This window comes from Lutra lutra, chromosome 2 (assembly GCF_902655055.1).
Source record: "Lutra lutra chromosome 2, mLutLut1.2, whole genome shotgun sequence".
Classification (NCBI taxonomy): Eukaryota; Metazoa; Chordata; class Mammalia; order Carnivora; family Mustelidae; genus Lutra; species Lutra lutra.
In genome coordinates, this window is record NC_062279.1 from 96994480 (window position 1) to 97009491 (window position 15012).

The 15012-nt window shown below is 37.4% G+C and overlaps 1 protein-coding gene across 3 annotated transcripts in view; it reads right to left on the minus strand.

Annotated features, from left to right (window-relative positions):
• Positions 1-15012, minus strand: part of UNC5C (unc-5 netrin receptor C) — a 359485-nt gene that overhangs the window by 89916 nt on the left and 254557 nt on the right. For all 3 annotated transcript variants that reach the window (XM_047718027.1, XM_047718026.1, XM_047718024.1), the window contains exon 4: positions 7825-7928. In XM_047718027.1, the coding sequence (XP_047573983.1) occupies positions 7825-7928 (104 nt within the window). The remainder of the gene's footprint in view (positions 1-7824; positions 7929-15012) is intronic.

Below are 15012 nucleotides of genomic sequence, written 5' to 3' on the forward strand. Positions count from 1 at the left end.
TCTTTACCCATAAGTTGTGGCTAAAAAAGTGCCTTAAAAACAAGAAGCAAAAGGCCATTAAAAAAGAGTGTGCACAATGACACAAGCTTTCTACTTCTACCTCCCACCACCTGCATAGCTATTGTAGAGATATTGTTCCAGATGTTCTCTATTGTCAAGAATAGAGGCTACGTTGTTTATGTACCCGTTTGCTTATCAGATTTGCAATAAAATAAGATGCTTATTCACTTCTGTGTTGACTACTGTCCAAAATACTTTGTATGTTTCAATGGGTTTGTGAGTGTGTTTTTATGCTTTAAAAAAAAGTGTTGGTCTTCAAGCATGTTGAAATTGTATCTTTAGACAATTGTAAAAAAAAAAAAAAGCTAAAGAATTAAAAAAAGCAAGTGGAAAATGTAGTGACATTTTGCTCAGTTGTAACTTCTGCAAAGAGAAGGAATTTGCTAAGAAAGGAATTTGTTTTCCTATTGAGGAAACACTCCCTTAATTGCACATATGTCTGGCTCATTGCTTTTGAGAGCTGAATGTACACAGACCATACTGCGGAGGCAAACTTGTCTTGAAATCTGAAAACTTTCATTCCTAAAGCCTAAGTTCAACTATGAGAAGATAAAAGCACATTGACCTAATGAACTATTGAATTAACTAATAGTGACAGCCACCAAAAATGCCCAAGGTAGAATGACTCTATTAAGTAATCTCTTGCATGGGAGCAAAATGGCACTGAAATATTCTTAAAATGCTAATTTTTTTAGGGCAAAGCAAACATAAATTGATGAGTCAAGTCCATTGTTAGTTCCTAACCAGTCTTCACTACAAATTTGCTTTTCAGGAGGAAATCCTAGGAACTCCTAGCATTTCTTCTTATTTATCAAGTAAAAGTGGGACTCTTACCAAGTTTGGCCATCTTTAGAAAATACTGGCTTTCTGCTCTCTAGCACTGCCATTTCTTAACCCCCAGTGAGTTTACAGTAAGTAGTGCCTCTAGGCAAATGGGGGGAATCACTGAAAGAAATTCCAAAGCAAGAGAACTTATTGAAGAAACATATACTTTTCTCAAGAAATAAGGGTCATGGAAATAAAAGACCATCTTGCCCTGTGATTAAAGACACAGTCTAGGTCACTGCCTGGTGCTAAAGTGCTACTGAGAGAGAGATTATATTTGAAAACAGCTGAGGTCTGTTGATCACTGATTTTAGTTCATTTAAGAAAAGCTCTCTCTAGTGGATGTGCTACACTTTAGCATGGAAAATTTTCCTTTCCCCTGGAAGACCAAATAGTTTCTAAGTTTTATTCATTGAATAAAATAAAATCTAAAAATCATGTTCAGAATTTTTTATCCCACAGAAATTAAGGTATTTCTTTTATTTCTCCATCTCTCTCCATCTCTTTTACTTTTACACTGAAACAAGCAACCATTTTCTCTCGCTTGTGTTGGGGCAAGGTCCCCTAGATGGATCCCTGCTTTCATTCTCACCCTACAAAAATGAATTTTCCACACAGCAGAGAGAATGATTTTCGAAAAACAATTATATCCCAACATGATAATTCTGTACTTAAAATCTCCAGTGGCTCTTCCTGCATTCGGAGATATATCCAAGCTACTTACCATGTCTGTTAGTCTACAAACTTGTCTCTTCCCTCTGACTAAAGGACTTCCTGCCCTCCTCATGGCTTCACTGTGTGTCTGGGCCACTGGCCTGTTTGTAAATCATACAGCCACATCCACTCCTTCTGAGGGTGTTTTGCTCCCCCTGTCTGGAATGTCCTGACCCAAATCTTTTCATGACTGGCTCTCTCCTGTCACTCAGACCGCATGTCGGATAGTGCCTCTACGGATAGATTCTCCTTGACTTTAAAGCGACTTCCCATTCCCAACAACCATCAACCTCTCAAAATGACCTTGTCTTATTTCCTTTCACTGGCAATTATCGGATGGCATCTTGGCCATTTATTTCTATTCCTGTTTAGTCCTTTTTTTTCTCTTTTAACCCATTAGGGACTTTGGCTGACTTGTATCTCCTAGATACTAGAAAATTATACTGCACACAGTGAGTAGACAAAAAATATTTCTTGAATCAAGGAACTAGTAATTGAAAAATAAAAAGTGCATGTTGTACTATAGTTCAAAGGAACCACTACGTATGGGCCCAGGTGAAGCCACAAATGTGTTATAAGTCCAGAAAAGGTTTATAATTTCTTACTGTTTTTTGAAAAACTGATGGTGGCATCATTTAACTTTATTATTCTTTTTTTTTTTTTTTTAAGATTTTATTTATTTATTTGCCAGGGACAGAGGGAGAGAGACCGAGCGAGCACAGGCAGACAGAGAGGCAGGCAGAAGCAGAGGGAGAAGCAGTTTCCCTGCTGAGCAGAGATCCCGATGTGGGGCTCGATCCCAGGACCCTGGGATCATGACCTGAGCCGAAGGCAGAGGCTTTAACCCACTGAGCCACCCAGGTGCCCCTGCCAGCAGCTTTTTGCCCTGGCAGTAGTAGCTTTAAAAAAAATCTGTTCCCTCCTTATCAAGACCAAACTCAGCAAAATAATCTATTCTTTTGCACTTCAACCCATATTTTTCCACTTGCTAATTAGAGATGCAAATGTTGATAAATAAAATGATGGTTTCTAAGCACAAGTGGGTCAATAAGTTGAACATTGGGCCCTGTTCCTCCAATTAAACTCCTATGAGAAATAGCTCAATTATAATTAGAGAAGCAATTATCCCCTTGTTAGAGGTGATACAAATCACAGGTTTTAGTGAAAAATTCAGTTTTGCTCCTTCTGCCATGCCAACAAATCTTGTATCCATTGATGTTTTGATCCCAGTACTCTCCAAAAGACAGAATCTCATGAAATAAAGTATCTCTGAGTATATTTCTGCCTCATCATGTGACGACAACATTTTCTAGGTATAAACTAAGATGATCAAAGAGGGATTCATTTCACAGAGTGCTGCTATTATGCCACTGGAGCAACCCTGCACCCATTCATGACTGCATTAGTTTTCTGGCTTGTTTAGGGAGATGGGGAGGCTTGTCTATTGAAATGCAAGAAAAACATTATAGTTTTGGCTTGGTCTTAGCAAAAAAACAAAATAGTGGGCAATACCATTTTAGAGTATTTCTGGCAGTTGGTTTTCTTTCTCTCATTTAGTCTACTCTTAATATGAGTATTATTAACCTGCCCTATATTCCTTGAACGAAAGTAACTCCCAATGAGCTCCCTCCCCGCTGCCATTCTTTTTCTCCTGATCCTAGTAGATTGGAAATTTGCTCTCAGGCTTCAGACTGATGGATCACCTCACCTTACACTGAGTTCTGTCAATCGGGTTGTATCTTCAGGGGTAACAAACACACCCATTTGGAATCAAAGTTCTATCTCCATTTCCTAAACTGTAGCCATAGCCAACAGGGACTCTTTCCTTGTTTAATTAAATACAGTCAGAGAATCTACTAAGTAGATTCAGTGTGCTGGTATTAGAGATAAAACATGAGGAATCCCCTTTTTGGTCCTTATTTCTTTACAGTTTAGGCAGGCACAGAAGTCAACAGATATGTTTCAACAAAGGTAGTGGCTGTGGCTATATAAAATCCTTGTATATAGGGGCCAGCCCCATTGGGTCATCCATAGCAGGTGTTAAATTCTGAACTAATTCTGTATGTGCTGCGAAGTAACTGAACGCTCCCCCCTCTCCTTCCCAATACTGGAGGGCTCTCTGGGCCACCCTCTGATTCAGCAGCTAAAGAGTTTATACCTGGAATAGCATAAGGCCTTCGGACTCTGTCCCTGTGCTAAGGAATTTGTGTAGTTGTCAAATATCGTAAATAAATAAAGTTGATAGAAAGAAAGGGCTTGGCAAGAAGATCAGAGAGGGGGAACATCAAGCCTAGAATGCTGAAACCCATGTGCTTTATCCTGGAGTGCCCACAGGATAATTTTTTCTCCCCTCCCCAATAAATATGAAGGTGAGTTCTTAGTCAAAAGAGTCACCACCTGTAGTGATGGGAATACAAGAAATCTGGATTGGTCTCTCCCTCCTCTGAAATTTTGTCACTCTCTTTCCTTTGGCCCTGAAAAGGAGAACTACCAATAGTAGCCTCAGCCCAAATTTCCTCTTTGAAATAAAATATGTGGGCTCTTGGGACTGTGATGACGAAGTGGACAATAGTAACTTTAAAAATCAGAAAAAGGACAGCAGCATGTCAGGACTTGTAGCAATTTACATGAACAAGGCATCTGTAAAATGGATATTTACATATGGGGCACCTGGGTGGCTCAGTTGGTTGAGCAGCCAAAACTCTTGGCTTTAGGTCAGGTCATGAACTCAGGGTCCTGGGATTGAGCCCCACATGGGTCTCCATGCTCAGTGGGGAGTCTGCTTGAGAGTCTTTCTCTCTCTCTGCCACCCCCAACTCTCAAATAAATAAATAAATTTTTTCTTAAAAAGTAGATATTTATATAAACGAGGGCCTTTCCTGATTTAAAGCTTATAATGCTATCTTCATTGTAGCTTTTATGGACTCTAACCAAAGCCCTGGCTAGAGAATATGGGAGGGCATGTTGGTGGTGGTTCTTCACAGGACAGAAGCTTCCTCTCTGCATGCCCACACAGCACCAGCACAGGTACAACGGGCTCAGGGACTATTCAGAATTCAAGAGATTGAATTCAGTCTTCTGTGAATCAATGGGTGATAATATAATAATAATACAAAGAGTGGCTGATGTTTCTTGAGCTTTCTATATGTTCTAAGTTATTCACATGTACCATCTCATTTAAATTCCCAAAGTACACTCTGGATAGATACTATTATTATTATTATCTCTATTTTATAATTCAGAAAACATATGTACAGAGGACTGAAATACTCTTGCCCAAAGTCAAAAAGTTAAAAATGGTGATGCTTGTGTTCACACCTAGAGTTCTGTAAGGAAATTAGCTTAACATTCTATGGTGGTGACTAAAGGCAAAACAGGGGATGATGTTAAATGTTACTTATGACCTCAGAAATGCCTCTGCCACTATTTGTATCAAAGGTGATACCACTGTAATTGAAGATTAGTGGAGTTCTTTAGAAATTTATTGACTTGGGGCGCCTGGGTGGCTCAGTGGGTTAAGCTGCTGCCTTCGGCTCAGGTCATGATCTCAGGGTCCTGGGATCGAGCCCCGCATCGGGCTCTCTGCTCAGCAGGGAGCCTGCTTCCTCCTCTCTCTATGCCTGCCTCTCTGCCTACTTGTGATCTCTCTCTCTGTCAGATAAATAAATAAAATCTTAAAAAAAAAAAAAGAAATTTATTGACTTGTATGGGAAGGAAGAAAATAATTACTGCCTCGTGTACTGCAAATAATGTACCTGACTACTTCTTCAATGGAGCTAGACACATAGTTACAAAACAAAGATCAACCGGGTTGATCAGTCATGTATTCATTGGAAATTTACCATTAGAGATTTTCAGAATCATTTGCTTTGGATGCAAAAGAAGCATGAATTCTTGCCAGTATGGCTGATACCTTAAGGGCTGATTTTATTTATGGGAAAGCTCAAGAGTTGATCTGTAAGCTCAATATTTCATTCTATGTAATTTTTAGGCTCTAGAGTCTTCAAAAAATTTAAATATTAAGTAATGAATGCATTCATCATAAAATTAAAATAATCTTACAATCTTTTAATTCACCAAGTTAACATTTCATTCCTTCCTTTTTTCTTGATCTTACCCCTCTTAAGCAACTGACCATGTAATGTGTCCCATTAAGGTATTTATTAGCTTTCTGATCTTAGTGATTCTAAGGGTGTTGGATAGAATCTACCTAGGAGTTTATTAGCCTGCTCTTGAGCATGGTTGTTTGATGTCTCTTCTGACTTCAAAAAAAAAAAGCCACATTAAATATAGTTCTTTGAATGTCAAATGGGTATATGATTTTGAGCTTGCCAAGTGTTAATTGGTCTCTTCCCCACTGATGATACAAATAAAATTCACAGCCAATTAGTTTTCAGTCATGAATCTTTACTCCTTGACAAAGTGAATCACTTTCTTGGAGAGGCTAAAAAAATGAAAAAATTACTAGGATCTTGTCATTGAAAGTCTTTGCAGGGATCAGCAGTCTGTAAAAAATGTTGGGTAAAAACGAGGTTATGGATACCTACCTTACTCAGAATATATTTTGGTCTTTAAAGCAGTTTAATGAAGGTTTGCTTTAGAATTTTAAAAAATACAATTAGGGAGACAGGTGCACTATTTTAATAAGTGAAATGAAATACTGAATAGAAAAGAGTTGCCTCTTTCATCACACTAAACATATTATATATCAGTGTTAGAAGATAAAGTCTTGATGTGGTTGGATAAAACAGCTATGATCATGAAAAGTTTCTGATGCACTGCTAGAAAGTACCATGGGATGCCACTTAGCAGGCAAAAAACAGTTCTCCTCTTTCAGAGTAAAACAAAAAGTTTCATGAAGAGTGCTACTTTGAGTCTTTGCATTGGCAATGGAGAGATATAAACGCCTGTGAGAGAAAAAAAACGCAGTTGTTTTCCAAGTACCTTGCCTAAATTTCTAGTTCATATTATTAATAATAATTTGGAAAGAGCAATTAATCTTCTTGTTGTGAGACAAGACTCCCACCATTGCTTCAACCTTCAAAAGACTGAAAAACTATGAGAAATCTGATAGTAAGTGTACAACTAGGAAACATTTTTTGAACAATGATGTGTCAATAATATTTGTTTGGAATTTCATAGATAGGAAGGATTCAGGACTTATTTTTACAAAAAAAAAAAAAAAAATTAAGCGGGCCCACATGCAGGCCCAAATTGCAGCAACTGAAAAATAAATTCAATAAATACATTCAATAAAGAGTAAAAATTCCAAAGGACTAAATATAGTTTTTAGGTTAACAAGGACCAACAAGTTGGCAGTAATACATGTCACTTGTTAAATTGAAGTGTTTCTGGGCCCACAAAATACCAGATTAGTTAGGACAATAGTTTTTGATGCCTACGAGGATGTCTCCTAATAGTCATAAAAGGTAACATTTTTGAGAGTTTAGAGTTATTAACAAATGAAAGACATGGTATTAGATGATTTTCCTCAGCAAATATGCTTTATGATGGGGAATGGCTCAAGGAGGGCATAGTACTCTCTTGTGGTCATCTAGGCCAATCCCCCATAGACAGACATTTTCAAAGGACACTGTATGGTTTGGTGCTAATGAAAACCATGGTATGTATCTGATTTGTCATGCTTCATTAACAATCAATAGGCTTTGTTTTATCAAAAACAAAAAATGAAAACGAAGAGCTTGATGGAAAGCTCATGGTAAGAAACACTTGTTATTTCTCAAGCATGTTTTTATTCACGGTGTGTAGATATGGCCTTTAGATTACATCATGGAAAAAGAAATGTATATGTGGGGTGCACAGGCTCACAGACACACACACACACACACACACACACACACACCCTTTTTACATTTTTTGCATAGCATCAAGGACAATAATAAAATTGATAGTACATCACTATCTTATCACTTTGCTATATGATAAATGCCAGATAAAATAAAGCAATGTTTCTGATTTCTTGAACGAGAACGACAAAATTAAACCAAGCTGCCTGTGGCTTTGTCCAGTGGGGCATTCTAATTGACTCCCAAGTCATTAATCAGTTCCCAATCAATCTATTTTGCCAGCAGCAGGCAGTTAGGACTCCATTACCAACCATTCATCATGCCATACCCTAATTCACTGCACCATTAGCCATGGATTAGGCCTCTGTTAGAATAACTAAGTGCCAATAGCTAAATGCAAAGAATTTCTGTTACTCACCTCAGCCACTGGGATCCCTTCAGGTGGTCGACACTGGAGCAACACTTCCTGTTCCAAGGATACTTCCTTTCCCAGGGGTTCCTGCTCAAATGTCTTCCGTAGATCTGGAAAGCACAGGTAATAAAATACATGACAAAACTAATAATTAACATTTAGTCATTTATGGAAAATGCTGTAAAAATATCCCAGCTTAGTATTTTATGTATCTTTTTATTTTTTTAATCACGCATTATTAGTATTGTACCATAATCTGGGTTATTATAGCATGTGTGGTGGAAAACATGAAATTCAGAGGTTATTAACTGCTTCTGCTAGAGTGAGTAAAAGAATGCTTGAGTCCTGAAAGAATGTATGTAACTTCTTCTGGTGTCTCAAACAAGAAGCAAGAAAAAGGGGAACTATGGGTATGAGTCCAAAAATATCTCAGTATGTAATTATGTAGCCATTCTTTAATTAGAAGATCAAATAGTCATTTTTGCCCAAATATACCAACTGCCTAACTACATATTTATATAGTTATAGTTGCTAAGATAGTTATAGGCAGCAGACTTTTAAAAATTGTTATAGGTGGTGACAAACATATCATAAATCAGTTTGTAATTTTAAACACCAAAGTTAAAACATAAATGATTTAGCCATAGAGCTTTGAAACAACATTAATTTTTTAAAAAATACCAAATATTTTATTTCATACATGTATAGTTTCAGCTCCTACCAATGAAAAATTATTGAAATTTTACCCAGTTGATTTTGATTATAAATTAATGCTTCTATCCTTTCATTCCATGGCCCTGATAAAGGCTTAAGAATCTAAAAGTACCATTTTAGCTTATTGAACTATGGGTGGAAACCCAAGACTCTGGAGGTCATATCCCTAATGTCTTTCAAGGAGCTATCAAAATGCACCATCTGGAAGAATGGACAGAGAGAAAAATCTATTGTTACATACTTGTCATTTATTGAATTTCTTGGCATAAGAAAACTTTCAAGAGCTTATGGGTTGTGAGAAAATTATGGATCTGTGTGATCTGAGGTAAGACAAGAGGCTCTAAATGGTGATGGAATTTCTGGCAGAAGGCTACTTCTAATTTGATTATTGAGAAATTGAGTATATTGCAGAAATAAACACTTAAAATCCACAGAATTATCAGAACTTATAAGTTATCAAAACCATGTGCTTATTTTATACATAAGAAACATATCTATCAAATTACTCAAAGCCTTACAGCAAAATAATCAATGCTACATCAGGGTATTAAGGAGGGCACAAATGGCATGGAGCACTGGGTGTTATATGTAAACAATGAATCTTGGAACACTACATCAAAAACTGTATGGTAATTAAAATAACATAATAAAAAATAATAATAAGAGAAAGAATAATCCATTATAAAAATAAAAACCTGTTAGGTTTATTTTTATTATGGATTATCCCAACAAAATAAAAACCAAAATAACCATAGTGATAAATGAAGGATGGTACCCACCAATCAAAAGCATAAAATTCACACGTCACCATCTTCATTCTAAATGGGTTCTTAAAAATATATATTTTTAAGCTTTATTTATTTAAGTAATCTCTATACCCCAGGTGGTGCTCGAACTCAAGACAGATCAAGAGTTCCAAGCTCCACCTACTGAGCCAGTCAGGGATCCCTTATTCTAAGTGTTTTTATTGCAATAAGTAATATAGGTATACACATCAAAAACAACAACAAAAAGAACACACTGAGCCCCAATTTGTACATATTTTGCTATTGCACACATCCCTTTCATACATCTTTTGGTAAATCTGTGTCCTTCCAACACAAACGATAAAAACAAACTGAGGGTTTTGGAGGGGAGGGGGTTGGGGGGTGTGGGTTGGGTGAGCCTAATGGTGGGTATCAAGGAGGGCACGTATTGCATGAAGCACTGGGTGTAGTGCATAAACAATGAATTTTGGATCACTGAAAAAAATACAATTAAATAAAATTTAAAAAAAACAAAATTTTCTACTCCGTCTGTTTTTACATAGTAGCTTCTCTTTGGGCCCACTTTGGCAGCACATATACTATCATAACTCCTCTTTGTTTTGGATCTGCATTAAGATAAAATTTCAGCAAAATGCCAAATACTAATTAAAAGAATAGCGACAATGAAAACTTTTACGGGATAAAATGTTCCTGACAACATATACCTCGTTTGTAAAAAAAAAAAAAAAAAATCATTCTGAAAAACTCCCATCTGATGTAGGGTAGGGTAGGGTGAAGAAATAATTACTTGAATTCGTTCTCAAATTAAAGAACCTACCAACTCACTCTTGGTTAAATTAATCGGCATATCACAAAACGTAGGGCTAAGAGTAGGAGTGAGGCACATATGTCTCCAAATAGCTAAAACAAATTCTTTTAATATTTGTTAATCACATGCTTTGGTTGACACTTGATTAGGTACTTAAGATGATGATGTGTAAGATAAAGACACAAGACTAGAAAGGTAGTCGGAGGTCTACCGGTCAAGGCCCTTCTGCCATGCTGAAGACTGACAAACCCTCAAAAGCTTTCAACCAAAGGAAGGCGATCGGACGTCACATTGCCTGTATTGTGATAGATGGATTGAGGTGGCGGTAAAGAGACAGACAGTAGTTAGGGACCCATCTGAGTAGACCAGGAGGGATGATGGGGTCCTGAACTCAGCTACTGATAGTGAGGAGGAGGAAGCAACAGGAGAAAGAAGAAGTGACAGAATCTAGGAATAAAAAGATCATACATTCAGGAAGACCCAGGTATTCGGAAAGTGCTAGGAGGCAAGAATAAAAGTCTATTCTTAGTAATTCTATTGCAGTTGTCAAGATGGTACCATCACTAGGTGAAATAGTACCGAATTAGGCAGGAAAGTGAAGGGAAAGATAGCAATGTATTTTGGTAGACGTTCAGTTTGGTGTGTTCAGATGGAAAGTGCAATAAATTCAGATCATGATTTCTCAGCTGCAGTGCTACTGATGTCTGGGACTGGAGAATTCTCTGTTGTGAGGTTGTCCCGTCCATAGCCAGATACTTAGCAGCGTAGTTGGACTCCACCCACTAAAAGCCGGAAGCACCCCTCCCAGCCGGCGCGAAATAAATGCCTCCAGATGACACCTAATGTCCCCTGTGAGCAAAATCCACCCCAAGTTGAGAACCACTGGCCTAGAACTTAGAAAAAAACATCCTCATAGGAGATTTGTGCTTCGTTGTCTAGGAGATGGCTGGAGCATGGGAACTGGATTAGATTAACTCACCAGGGGAAAGACTGTGTTCACCAAGCAGGACACAATGTTCTAGAGAAAAGGCTGCCAGCAAAGTGACATGGCCTGAACCAAGAGGCAAGAGAGGAACCAAACAGACATGTGTCGGAGGAGCTAAGAGGAGAAAAAAGCTTTAAGAAGTTGGGAGGCAGGACAAACGCAGGGAAAGGCTCAGAGGGGCAAAGAACAGATTGGTTTGGGAAATTTAGGCCCGAAGCACGAACAGAAACCAAGCTGTGTTGAGCAGTGCACAGGAATTGGGAATATGACTATCATGAGAACCTACTGCTTTTTTGCCAAATTTTATGGTAACAGGAGTCAGCAGCCCCATTAAGGGGCGATGGGTCTAAATGCAGCATGCTCTAATTCTTAGGATATAGTGTAATTTTTGGCATGGATTTCAAATTCCTGCCATATGAAGGCACATCTTAGGAGAACCCTTGTTTCCTAACTGAGAATGGTGACCACTCCTCAGAGGCACGCGCTTCGAGGGGCCGGATTAACAGAACCATCATTGAATGCCCGATAATTATTTCATTTTAATGGCTTGGCCTTAAACTCCATATAAATTTTATGTAATTTCTAAAATGATCTCACATTGAACCCCCCACGAGGCAATACTTCTTCCTGAAAAATCCTTTTAATTTTTGCCATAAAACCTCTTTTCTAGCTTTCAGGTTGTGTAATGAGCATAGGATATATTGTGGCTGTCCAGCAAGGCAGCTCCTCATTTCAGTGTCTCCGCATTACTCTGAGAGAAGAGGGTGGGTAACATTTTAAGCATATCCTTTATCATTTGCAGAGATGTGATAGAAGGCAGGCTGGATGCCTTGCAGGCACAGAGAACACAAGGGTGACGAATGAATAAGCATGAAAAACGGACACTTGTCAGCTAGGAATTAGATGTAAAACAGAATGGTTCAGAATAATGTGGGTATTCCTGTCAGGAAAAGAGATGAATTTCTGCCCTTGGAAGACCTTTAAGAGTCTACATTTCTGTTTTCTTTCCATTCGTTCTAAGGCTGATACTAAAATAAGTCTAAAGTCCTTTCATTATAACCGAGATTACTTTTGCAAAGTCAACTCGGCCTACCTCTGATTTAGTTGTTGATTCCAGCAATCGAAAGAAAAATCAGCTTTGTCATATGCATGCGTTCTGAGAGATGTTTACTTAAGAACATGAATATTGGCTTACTAAATCCATACGGCAAAATCCAATTAGCAGATGTAGAATCAGACTTGAAACTCTATGGATTTCTATTTACCATTTACACAGTAATCAAAGGGAGCCTTTCAGGGCACCTACAAGCATGGGCACACATCACAGCATCACATTTTTTTATTGTAGAGTTTTGATGTTTTCAATGAATTTTTTTTCACAATAATGACACTGTGGTCACAAATTATTTATGATGCGAAATATACCAATTCATGGCATTCTATAAACTTCGCTTTTTGATGGCGTGGTAAACAGAAAAGAATGCTAACTGGGAGTCTGATGACTGTGCCCTTCACCTTCCTCATTTGTAAAATGAAAATAAATGTCTGGATAATTTTAAAGGTCTCTTTTGCTACATATAAGGGCCAATGACTAAATAGACTAACATTTTAAATGTATGTTTGAGGGGAAAAGACGTTTTCCTGTGTTGAATAAAATACTTCTTGGTCGTTATGGATCTGTAGGAGCTATACCAATTGGATCAGTGTCCACGAGAAATAATAGAAGAAATCATTTTTAAATAATAGAGGAGATGATGTATCATTGAAGAGAACAACTTACAATTTTCCCCTCAGGACAATTTTCATGGCATTTTTGGACACTTGGATCTATAGGTACAGGTAAGAGTTAGAAAACAGGGAAAACAGTGCGACCCAGATTTGGTATTAAAAATATCAGAAAATTCTTTATACAAATCCAAGGAAGCAATCACAAAAGCAGACTAAAATTAAAGCTTGTCTGATTGTAAATGCATTCAGATTAACTTTGATGGAACTAATTTTCTGTCTCCATGGAGAGATGGGGAGAGAAATGCCTACCCAAAGCAGCATGTAAGAAAGCCCCATCCTGCCAATGTGTGTATTTATGAAAGGGGCAGAAAATCATGTCTCCATCCCTTTAGCAACTCTGCATGACACTATCCAAAAAGGGTGCGTGTGGCTTATGACTGGAAAGTCGAGGATGCCTGGGCCCCTGCTTTGTGTATAATGCATCAGGCTCCCATCCAAGCACCTATAAGCCCTACTGATTATGGATGGAACACCCCCAAAAATACCAGCCGAAGATCTATTGTGTCTGAGTGGGAAGGTTGCTGATATTATTTTCTTTGAAAAAGATAATGAATATGTCCTTACTCTGAGTTTTTTAGAATGATTTATATTTACTAAAGATGTTTATTTCCTCAGCAATGCTACTTCATTGTGCAGAAAGATTTATTAGAATGCAATATTTTTTAAAAGACCAAATCTTAACAATGTCATAGACTGACACCATGAAGTCAAGAACTCTCCAGTGGGTATCTTTCAATTCGATAGGCGGTCCTGATGGAAATGAAAATCCTTAAATTCCACAGAATAATAAGATAAAAGGCATATTATATTATTAATGTTTGTTTTTTTTTTTTAGATCTCATAAGGCTTGGTGAATATTAAAAGAGATGTTGGATCTGAAAAGGTTTTGAAAGATTATAAAGCACAAAACATATAATAAATTATTATAATGATTTCTATTATTAATACTCAGAGAGTTCCAGAATAAAAGATGATTGCACACAGGAGTCAATTTTCAGATGTCATTCTCTTACAGATTTTTGCCATATGGTCTATAAACTATAGGATCTAATATTCCTTACTGTTCTTTTGGAATTTAAAGTTTATTGCTATGTTTTTCAAACTGTGTGTCATGACCCCTTAGATGGTTATAAAATCAATTTAGTGGGTTAACAAGGAACATTAAAAAATATGAAATTGAATGAACAGAAAATGCCAAGAGGGATCATATAGAGTATTGTGTGTGTATATATAATGTATGTGCATATATGTATATGTGTGTATTATATATTAAATATACACACTGACACACATGTATATATGTATATCTATGTATATATATAGATACATATATCTATGTAGACATATATCTATGTATATATAGATATATTTATATATAATATATATACACACACAAACTTACATATCTGTGTCTATTTCTATGTGTAAAAAGAAGTGATACAAATACATTTTTTATTGCAGGTCACTGTGAAAATCTGGAAGTTCTGGGAGGCAAGATAACATTGTAGCTAAAAGCAGGGTCTTTGCAGAGAGATAACTGGGTTCAGGCCTGACTCTAGCACTCATCTATCTGTGTGACCTTGAGCACACTGTTTTTAACTTCTCCCTGCCTTAGTTTCTTCAGCTGAAAAATGGGCACAATAATAGTAACTATTTTATAGGGTTCCATCAGAAGAGGTGCCTATAAAATCCTAACATCGTGCCTGGAATATACGTGCCCAAAAGATAGTACTCCCTCACCTCACCTTTCCCCACCACGGTAGCAAATTTATCATACTATACAGATATTAGGTATTATCGTTACCAGTCAAAATAAACATAATCAAGTGAGACAAAACAATTGTGAATGTAGGAGGGCTAATTATTGAAGAGGATGTTTCACAAAGAGAAATCTAAGGACTATCATGCTGTGCATGATAAAAAGGCAGATTTCATACTCAGATTGGGCCCTAGGAGGCTGTGCTTGTAAAACGTCCCACAGGTGTGTTTTATACACAGTGCTTAAATCTGAGAGCCACTTAATGACTGATTATTTATGGAACACCCATGTTGTACATGGCACTGGGCTAGATACTATGGCAGCAGGAGGGAGGTTTTGAGAGGTTGTGGGAACCAAGCAAACCTGCTTCAGC